Raw genomic sequence first — 11,425 nt, 5'->3', positions numbered from 1 at the left:
CCAAAATGGACACACAGAGGGCCAAATGGCATATGAAAAAGTGCTTAAGGTCACTGATCATCCAAGAGGTGCAAATAAAAAGGACAGTGAGGTGCCACCTCACACCTGTTAGAATGGCTATCATCAATAAATCCACAAATGACAAGTGTTGTCAAGGATGTGGAAAAAAGGGAACCCTGGTGCACTGCCAGTGGGAATACAGACTGGTGCAGCCACTGTGGAAAACAGTTTGGAGTTTCATCAAAAAATTAAAAATGGAACTGCCATTTGACCCAGAGATCCAACTTCTAGGATTATATCCCAAGAAATCAGAAAACACCAATCTGAAAGAATATATGCTCCCCTATGTTCATAGCAGCACAATTGGCAATAGCTAAGATTTGGAAACAGCCTAAGTGCCCATCAGCTGATTAATGGATTAAAAATGGTGGTACGACTATTCAATGGAATACTATGCAGCTGAGAAAAGAAAGAACTCTTACCATTTGCAGCAGCATGGATGGTCCTAGGGCACATTATGCTAAGTGAAATATGCCAGTGGGAGAAAGAGCCATATCACATGATCTCACTCATATGTGAAATATAACTAACAACAGAAACTGATGAAAAAAATAGACCTAGAGACATAGAAACATGGAACACACTGTCAACCCTCAGAGGGAAAGCAGGAAGGGGAATAGGGGGGAAGAATTCAACCAATGAACTCATGTTCATATATGCATAACCCATGGACACAGACTATGGGGTGGTGCAGACTGGGGGTAGGGGTGTAGGAGAGGGCACTAGGGGTAAAAAAAAAAAGGACATATATAACACTTTGAGCAATAAAAAGAAAAGAAAAAAGCCAACTCTAACCAGCCGGGGCAAGGGGCGGCAGTTGTTCTAGTCTCTGGTTGTCTGGTTGTCCTGACATTTTGGTCACTGGATTTAATTATATAAGATTTTTACTGATTTTCAGAGAAGGAGAGGAAGAGAGAGAAACATCAATGTTGAGAGAGAATCATTAATCAGCTGCATCCTGCATGCACCGCTACTGAGGACCGAGCCTGCTCCCCAGGCATATGCCCTCACCTGGAATCAAACCATGACCTCCTGGTTCATAGGTCAATGCTCAAACACTGAGCCACATCGGCTGGGCAACAAGATCTTTTGTAAGTAATTCTTTTATTTATGGTTATTTTTAATGAATAATTGACATAAATATATAATACTCCTAATGCAATCAAAACCAAGAGGAGTATGTGTAAATATTGACTTCATAGTTGGTAAAATACATAACACATTGATGAACCCAAGCAGAAGCTCATTCAGAAAGTTTTATTAGCAATAGGTGTTAAAATTTACAGATATTGTGGAATCAAATTGTCCATACACAGTGAGGCACTCATGGTGAATGCTGACTTATGTTCAAATGAGAGACACACTAGCCAAGTGAACAGTAAATAGAAAATTGTCTAATCCTCTTTGTCCCCTGAATCCTCCTCTTTGGGTTTGGAGAGGAGTTTCATTACTCGGTGTATAGGAGTCTTCACAGACTCATAGTTCCATCCCTTCCTCATAAACATCTTCTCAATCACACCTGGCATCCTGTAGCCCTTGCTTACAATGAAATCTTTGAAGGCAATTGGTCCATAAAGTTCATCAATAATGTCTGGTTCAAGATGCCTTCCATCGGTCAAATGTTCCTTGTCAGGGACGACTTTAGGGTCGGGCAGAGGCTGGCCATTGACCAGCTTTTTCCAGGATTTGGGGTCCAGGTACCATGCTCCATACCTTATCTTCTCCCGTTTGGGTTTATGAGGGTCTTCTGGTTTTCGGAGTTTCCTTTGCCAGTTACCTTCCTGCAGGGAGAATTTTCTCTGCTGTATGTCATCTAGCTGTTTGCAGGGCCTTATCTTCAAAGGAAGCTGGCTTATTTTCTTTATTTTGACTGTATTATGGGTGAGTGGGACCTCTAAGTCAACCTCAAACTGTTTCATGAGGTCCTCTTCAACAATGCCTATGTCTCCAAAATTATCATCGATCCATCTGCAGAATTCACGAATTCTTCTTCTTGATTTTTGGAGCCCAAGATCTTTGGGAATATCCGTTGTGCATTTTGCATTTGTCTCTTCCTCAGGAAACAAACTGAATAAATATGACTGGAGGCTCTCCTTGGCCGTTTGCACGTGGGTTTGGTCTTCAGGTTCCAGGTTGTCCTCCTCAGGAGGTTCCAGGTTGAGCTTCCAGGAAGATACGGGGTGGACTGCCTGGGGAGGCTCCAGTTTCACGGCCTGGGGAGGCTCCAGGATCCCTGCCTGGGGAGGCTCCAGGTTCGCTGCCTGGGGAGGCTCCAGGTTGGTCTGCTCAGGATGTTCTTCACACAGGTGTGTGGGGGTCTTCTTTCTTTCCTTGGTGCCCTCACAATGTGCCCACGTGTCCTCCAGCTTCCTGTCAGGATCTAGCACTTCCAGGACCTTGAGGAGGAGGTCTGGAGGGAGAGCTTCCTCCAGATTCAGGCAGTTCGCCAGGGACTGCTGGGTCAGGCTGGCTTCAATGTTCTCTACAAAGGCCTTCCGTGCTCGCTGGGCTGGCGAGAGCTTGGAACACAGGTCCGCTCCCGTGGGCGGCTGCCTGTGAATCTTTTTGGGCGGAGGGCGGGGAATTCTATGAGCAATCATGGGGAGAAAGCCTTCCCGAGGGCCACGAGTGATCACATCTTCAGCAGATGGACAGCCCGTTCTGAAGTCGTCCAGTCCCTCCTTCACAAATACCCACCGCCGGCTGTCCATGGAGGTGGGGCACTTCCCAAGCTGCTTGTTCTGCCTGCAGAGATAGCGGGAAGGCAACCTGTCCCTGTCCTTGAACCAGGGCTTACATTCCATGCCCAGGGGCAAGGGCTCCAGCGGCGCCGGCCCTAGCAGCCACTTCTTGCTGGGCTCCGGCTTTTTGTCGAGCTTCGGCCCTGACTGCCACGGCTTGATCAGCCCCGACTCTATGAGCGCCTTCTTCCTCAGGTCCGACTTTAGCAGCCACCCCTTGTGGGGCTCCGGTAAGGGCCACTGCTGGCACGCCATGGCGCCCTTGGACCAGACGGCCTCAGGGGTTTGTTGTCCCAGCGGCCCCGTTGCTAGGAGACCATTGCCTGGTACTGACTCATTCTTATTCTTTCCTGAGGCGGGTCAGCACGCGCCCCTGCACAGACTGCATTGTCCCGGAATGGCCTGCAAGGTTGCGTTCTTGCTTGTGGTAGAGAACTGTTCCCGTGTATGGGCACACCACAGGTCAGCTGCCCATTCATCTTTTTTTTTTTTTTTTTTAAATATTTTATTGATTTTTTACAGAGAGGAAGGGAGAGAGATAGAGAGTTAGAAACATCGATGAGAGAGAAACATCGATCAGCTGCCTCCTGCACATCTCCTACTGGGGATGTGCCCGCAACCCAGGTACATGCCCTTGACCGGAATCGAACCTGGGACCTTTCAGTCCGCAGGCCGACGCTCTATCCACTGAGCCAAGCCGATTTCGGCCCCATTCATCTTTTGATGGACTTTTGGATTGATTCCAGTTTGAGGCTGTTTCGAAATCATGGGGTCACGAATATTTCACGTGTTCACATCGTCATACAAGTACTTTCATTTCTCCTGGATAAATTATAGGTAACAACTGAAAGGCGGGAGCTTCTGAGAGCCATGTTTTTTCTATGTACTCACAGCCGTCAGGTTTTGATATTTGCCCAAATATGGGTGAGGTGAGTGAGGCATTGGGTGTACAACTTCAGATGGCACCCAAAATCCCCCTCAGAAATCAAGATCAATTATCTCTTAAGGTAACATTTCAACATAATCAGAAAAGCAGTGCCATATTAAAGCCTGAGGACAAAGGATAGTTCAGTGCCCTACTACCGATCCTATCCTTATTTCAAAGCCATGTGTTGTTCACCATCCATTTTCTTTTCACAAATAATATTTGCCCTTTTTAGATACTGTTGTGTTTCTTGGAAACAGTTTGGTTCTTTGGGATCCCTTTCAAGATTTGATTTATAATAAACAGAGCCGTTCCCTGTGATAGTACATGGCGAAATACTGTTATACCATGTGGTATGGTTAAGTAACTGTTCCTCACTACTGAAGCAAGACCCTTCCACGTAAATTATTCAATGCCTGTGCATCTAGTCTGGCTGACAGTAAAGGTCACTATTGCAGGCCCTGTGTGAATATCAGTTATCAAGAATCCTTCCCAGTGGTTTCTTTCCTGGCTTCTAATAATGTATTCACACACAAGCTGATCAGTAATCCCCGGAATCATTCTTGTGGCGTGCAAGATTCTGGAGTTCCCTCTCTTTCTCTCATTTTGCTCTCTGGTTGTCTGCCTTGAGATCTCTACCCACCTTGTTCTCTGTGGTGTCTTAGCTCCATCTCCTCTACATAGCGTGACTGCTGGTCTTTGCCTCTCTGCCTGTGGCCTAGAAACGGAAGGAATGTGGAGCCATCAGAGGAGTCACCTCATTTATTTCCTATCTGTGAGGCATCTGTCCCTGCTTCCTGATGTCCAGTGTCTTTCATAATTTTATCTTATTTTATTTCATTATTTTTTTCAGGTGTTCCAGGGCATATATCTGATCCCTGTTACTCTACTTTGGCCAGGAGAGAAAATATAATTTACTTTTTTTTGTTTTGTCTCCCTCAATTTGTGAGTCAGTCTGCCTTTTCAAAGGTCTCCCACGACTTCCGAGCCATCATGGGGAGAAAGCCCTCCCGAGGGCCACGAGTGTTCACATCTTCAGGAGATGGACAGCCCTTTGTGAAGTCGGGCTGTCCATCTCCTGGTACCGTAAATTCTTGCTATTCTCCGTGATTAGAAATTGTAGATCACACCCGCATTATTGAAACAAATGCCTCTTTTAAAATCCATACCAACCAATTTTTCTTTTTCCCCTAATACTCAGGATAAGCATCTTCTAAAAATTCCAAAAAATAAATAGTAAACTCCTTAGCATGTCGCATTAGGTGTTTTACAGTTTCAATGCAGCATGGGTTTTTCTTGGTCATAGCCAATAATACACTAATACACACATTACAGATTAGATGTAATTCTTCAACCATGGCAGCAACTTGAATCTTGTCCTCAAATACATTTTTTATTCACTTACTTATTCAGCATACATTGGTTCAGTTCTCCTTTTGTATGAGGCAGTGTGTCCAATATGCAAACTATTGCAATTAAAGATACAAACACCATACTCTCCTTATAAGAAAATTCCCATCAATTTTTGCCATCTGATTATTTTAAAGATTTTCTTCAGACTTCACCCTTGAAGTACATTCTTTCTGAGTAAGTGTTAAGTGAGGTAGGCTGAGATTGCAAATCAATGAAATAGAATTAAATACATTAATACAGCTAGGAAGACTTAAGTGGTTGGTATAAGTTAAAATATGAAGCTAAGGAATAGAAAATCAGTGACCACGATTCAATGGGAACTCAATCTATTCTAGAAGTCATTGCTTGTAAATTAATATTATTATTAATATCATTATTAATATTAATATTATTGTTTCCTGCAGTAGGAAGCACTGGGAGAATATCTCCATTTAAGGATAAGAACGAGGTGACATTTTCATAGGAAAAATGATACGTAGCCAAAGGTAATGACCAGTATATTCAAACCCCTTTAAAAGTTCACTATTGTCCCCATTTGTCATGTGACATATACCTTTTCCAAAGAGGAAAGATAGATATGCAACAGAAATTACATGTACCCGTTATCGAAATTGTCAAGTGAATCCTAGCTGTTTTGGATCATTGGATAGCAGTGATGTTGAACCTATGACACGCGAACTCATTTTTTTGGTTGATTTTTCTTTGTTAAATGGCATTTAAATATATAAAATAATAATCAAACATATAAATCTTCCTTGTACTATGGTTGCAAATGTCAAAAAATTCCTATATGTGACATGGCACCAGAGTTAAGTTAGGGTTTTTCAAAATGCTGACATGCCGAGCTCAAAAGGTTCTCCAAGAGCCTCAGCCTGGGGACTGAAGTGTCCCTGGTAACATTTTGGTGAAGGTCACGTAATCAGGGTGGTGCAGGCAAGAAGGCTCAATCCCCAGTAGGGGCCATCAAGAGGCAGCTGATCAATGATTCTCTCTCATCACTGATGTTTCTATCCCTCTTTCCCTCTCCCTATCTCTCTAAATATATATATATATATATATATATATATATATATTTAAAAATTAGCCAATGAAATATAATGAATGAGCATCAGGTGTTCCAAATAATGTTTCTAGAGCTCTCTTCACTCTTAAATACATGAGGTTACATTACTGTATGAACATAAGCATCTTCCAAGTATTCATCCTACACTGGCTATGGCAGCTAACATTAGGAAATATGGCTATTGAAAAAGAGCCTGCTGTAGTTGTTTACCATCTCCCAAAGCAAATATTTCTGAAGAGTGATTACTGATGTAGAGTACTTATCTTTCTCCATTGTCCCATTTTTTGCTTCTTAAATAGACAGCATGTGAAGATTGTGTCTTACAGGTAGTTGTTAGCATGACTTTGATCACTTATAATAAGCACATTTAAGATAATTCTGATACCTTGTAATATAGCAACATTTTTCAACATCAGATTATTCCAGAAACTTCCCCTTTTAGTTTTCATTTTTTTTTAATATATTTTATTGATTTTTTTACAGAGAGGAAGGGAGAGAGATAGAGAGTTAGAAACATCGATGAGAGAGAAACATCGATCGGCTGCCTCCTGCATATCTCCTACTGGGGATATGCCCGCAACCCAGGTACATGCCCTTGACCGGAATCGAACCTGGGACCTTTCAGTCCGCAGGCCGACGCTCTATCCACTGAGCAAAACCGGTTTCAGCAGTTTTCATTTTTTTAAAAATCAAAATGACATTGTTTCTGGATCTATTTTTTTCATGGATTCATTTTGTTCATTAGATTCCACATATGAGTGAGATCATGTGATACTTACCTTACTCTGACGGGCTTATTTCGTTTAGCATAATACTCTCCAGCTCAATCCATGCTGTTGCAAATATTTCTATCTTGCAAGTGCTTGATCTGTCCTCTAATTGTTTCCTTCTATAGTAGACATTTTATTTTACTTTTACAAATCTATTTTCTTCCCTTAAAAATCTGAGAATAGGAATTTGAATTTTTGGTGAAATTATCTTTTATTTCAATATTTTATCTGAGTTTTCCCGCAAAATGACATAGTTTTGTGTGTTTATTGTGATCTTCTATTTTACCTTCCTCATACATCTGGCAAACCTTTTTCATTTATATATATGAATAAAGGACTTACTTGATTCACCTCAGTAAGTAGCATGGATCAGATCTAGAATTGTGATGTCCATTTCACTACCAGTGTTTTGCTCAAAATGGGAAAGTGGAGTGTGTCAGTTATTCACTTTCTTTCTCCTTCGGGGATACTTGGCATAGAGTTTACAGGTAGGATAGGAACACTTTCTGATGCCAAAGAAAACACAGTACTTCTCACATTGGAACACTAGTGTTTTTTCCTTCAGGAAAATGGGTCCTATTGTTTCCCTTCTCTGCAGGTCTGTAATTGTCTTCCATTCATTCACTGTCTTGGAGTGTAGTTAGGGAGATTAAAAGGCTCAGATGCCAAAGACCTTTACTGTCCTATGTAAGGAGGCATGGGGTAGGGTTAGAGCTGAGCAAGTTAAAACAGACCTGCTCTTCACAGAGCAGCTATTTACTATCACAATTGACCAAGGACCATCCGCAGTATTGCAATTTCATTTACTCTGTCCTTAGATTAAGGGGTCTCCATCTTGCTACCCAGATTAACAAATGTTAATATTTGCATATTTTAGTAAACCAAAACTGTAGGTTAAATACAAGAATCCTTTCTTTTAATCCCTGCCCAATCCCATTCTATACACCCTTTTTCCAGAGGTAAGCACACCTGTGATTTTAAGGATATGTTTTATACGTTAAGCATGAACATTCATCCACATTCAAAGGGCTGAACACCATCCACCTGACTTCACCCACATATACATTGTTTATAAGGGGTAGGTTAATTTTGTGTTTTCCCAGGTGCCATGGAATACTTCCTCCTCCATTCAGGGTCCCATGGAATGCCTCCTCTATCCATCAGGGTCCTATGGAATTCCTCCTCCCTCCTCCATCACGGTCCTATGGAATCCCTTCTCAAACCTCCATCTGGGTCCGATTGAATCCCTTCTCCCTCCATCAGGGTCCTATGGAATCCCTCTTTCCTCCTCCATCAAGATCCTACGGAATCCCTTCTCCATCCATCAGGGTCCTGTAAATCCCTCCTCCCTACCTCCATCAGGGTCTTATGGAATCCTTCCTCCCTCCATCCAGGGTCCTATGGAATCCCTCCTCCCTCCATCCAGGGTCCAATGGAATCCCTCCTCTCTCCATCCAGGGTCCTATGGAATCCCTCCTCCCTCCATCCAGGGTCCTATGGAATCCCTCCTCTATCAATCAGAGTCCTATGGAATTCCTCCTCCCTCCCTCAGGGTCCTATGGAATCCCTCCTCCCTCCTCCATCAGGGTCCTATGGAATCCCTCCTCCCACCATCAGGGTCCTATGGAATCCTTCCTCTCTCCATCAGGGTCCTATGGAATCCCTCCTCCCTCCATCAGGGTCCTATGGAATCCCTCCTCCCTCCGTCAGGGTCCTATCGAATCCCTCCTCCCTCCTCCATCCAGGGTCCCGAGATGCACCTAATTGAGTCCTTGGTGGAGACTCCTGGATAGCTGTTTTAAAACTGGAATGTGAGGGATTTGCTCAGAGGAATCAGAGAAAGACCTTTATTTATTTAAGAACCAATGACTTTATTTGAAGAGACAATGAACCTTGAACACGGAACTGAGGTGCCCGTTTTTCATGGACTATATGGCCATCGGCATCAAGGAATTCTTACCATTTACAACAGCATAGATGGAACTAGAGAGCATTATGCTAAGTGAAATAAGTCAGTTGGAGAAAGATCAATATCATATGATGTCACTCATTTGTGGAATATAATGAACATGAACTGATGAACAAACATAGAAACAGAGTCATAGAAGCCTCGAACAGACTGTCTAACTCAGCTGTGGGCAAACTACGGCCGGCGGGCCGGATCTGGCCCGTTTGAAATGAATAAACTAAAACAAAACAAAACAAAACAACAACAAAACAAACAAACAAACAAAAAAACGTACCCTTTTATGTAATGATGTTTACTTTGAATTTATATTAGTTCACACAAACACTCCATCCATGCTTTTGTTCCGGCCCTCCGGTCCAGTTTAAGAACCCACTGTGGCCCTCGAGTCAAAAACTTTGCCCACCCCTGGTCTAACCCATGAGGGAAAGCAGGGGGTGAGGAGATAAGAGATCAACCAAAGGACTTGTATGCATGCATATGAGAATAACCAATGGACACCAACTGTAAGGGGAGGTGAGGGCATGTACTGGTAGGTGGGCAAAGGTGGGGAGAGGTCAACATGGAAAAAGGAGACATATGAAATACTTTAAACAATAAAGAATTTAAATTAAATAAAATCAAATCACTTTTACAAAAAAAGTAAATGAAGAATGACATAGCAGCCATAAAGAACACAATGGAAGGATTAAAGAGTAGACTAAAAGAAGCTGAGGACAAAATCAGCATGTTAGAAGACAAAGTATAAATAGATGCCCAAGTTGAGCAGCAACTGAAAAAAAAAATTTAAAAATCAGAAGGAGAGTCTACAGGAGCTTTGGGACAATTGGAAACAATACAACATGTGCATAATAGTTGTGGCAGAAGAAGAGTGGCTGAGCAAGGAATAGAAACATTTTTAGAAGAAACAATGACAGAAAACTTTCCAGACTTGGGGGAGAAATCAAGTCACACAAAGCCAAGAAGCACAGAGGGTCCCAAGCAAGATGAACCCAAAAAGACCCAAACCAAGACACGTCGTAATTAAATTGGCAAATGTAAAAGACAAAGAATCTTAAAGGCTGCAAGAGAGAGACAAAGTTACGTAAAAGGGATGTCCACTATCAACTGATTTCTCAACAGAAACACGCCAGGCCAGAAGGTAATAGAATGAAGTATATAAACTGATGCAAAGCAAACTACTGATTTGAATAATGCTCTAAACAGCAAAGCTATCATTCAAAATTTAAGGTGAAATTTGGAGATTCACAGACAAAAAACAAAACAAAACAAACAAACAAACAAAAACCCAAACAAACAAACAAAAACAACAACTATGGGAGTTTATCACCACCTATACAGCTATGCAAAATATGCTAAAGGGGCTGTTGTAGAGAAGAAATAGAAAGGGAGAAAGAGAAAGCAAAACAGGCTCAAAGAATAAAGATGGCAACAAATTATGACCTATCCATAATAACCTTAAACGTAAATGGATTAAATTCCCCAAATAAAACACAGGGTAGCTGAATGGATAAGAAATCATGACTCATATACATACTATCTAAAACAGACCCACCTCAGAACAATGGACTCACACAGACTGAACATGAAGAAATTGTAAAAAAATCTTCAAGCAAATTGAAACGAAAAAACAAAACAAAACAAAACAAAAAACCTGTGGTAGCAATACCTATATCTGAGAAAAATACACCTCAAAGTGAAGGTCATAACTAGAGGTAAGGAAAGCCACTTCATAATATTAAGGGTATTGATACAACAAAAGTATTTAACTCTGGTAAACATATATGTACCCAATACAGGAGCATCCAAATACATAAACAAAACTTCTGGAAGGTATCAAGGGAGAGATCAACAGCAACACAATCACAGTAGGAGACTTTCATACCCATTGACATCCATGGATAAATTAATGAGAAAACCTGAATAGTCATAAAAAAAAAAAAAAACTCCCTGCAAACACACTCTGGACGAGATGCCTTCACAGAGAAGTTTTACCAAACATTGAAAGAATGAACACCTATCCTCCTCAAACTATTCCAAAATTCAGAAAGAAGGAATACTTCCAAGCTCTTTCTTTGAGGCCAGCATTACCCTATTCCAAAAACCAGATAAAGACAGTACAAAGAAAGAGAATTACAGGACAATATCCCTGATGAACATAGTGGCTAAAATCCTCAACAAAATTTTAGAAACTCGGATCCAGCAATACCTTAGAAAGATCATACACCATGAACAATTGTTCTTCCAGGGATGCAAGGCCAGTACAATATCCACAAATCAATAAATGTGATACATCGCATAAACAAGCTGAAAGATAAAAACCACATGATCATATCAATAGACGCAGAGAAAGCATTTGACAAAATCCAATGGGACAAAAATCCCTTTTTTAAATAAAAACTCTCAACAAAGTGGGAGTAGAGGGATCATACCTCAACATAATAAAATCCTTCTATGACAAACCTACAGGCAGCATCATACTTAATG

At 41.5% G+C, this 11,425-nt stretch overlaps 1 protein-coding gene across 1 annotated transcript; it reads right to left on the bottom strand.

Moving 5' to 3' along the window:
- Positions 1-1,454: 1,454 nt before the first annotated feature.
- LOC132223593 (protein FAM47A-like) lies at positions 1,455-3,056 on the bottom strand. Its single transcript, XM_059678690.1, has 2 exons — positions 2,322-3,056; positions 1,455-2,222 (listed from the first exon to the last, which is right to left on the bottom strand). The coding sequence occupies exons 1-2, from the start codon at positions 3,054-3,056 to the stop codon at positions 1,455-1,457; spliced, it is 1,503 nt and encodes a 500-aa protein (XP_059534673.1).
- Positions 3,057-11,425: the final 8,369 nt, after the last annotated feature.

This window comes from Myotis daubentonii, chromosome X (genome assembly GCF_963259705.1).
Source record: "Myotis daubentonii chromosome X, mMyoDau2.1, whole genome shotgun sequence".
Classification (NCBI taxonomy): Eukaryota; Metazoa; Chordata; class Mammalia; order Chiroptera; family Vespertilionidae; genus Myotis; species Myotis daubentonii.
The sequence above is the reverse complement of the archived record's forward strand: the minus strand, read 5'-3'. Positions and strand labels throughout refer to the sequence as shown.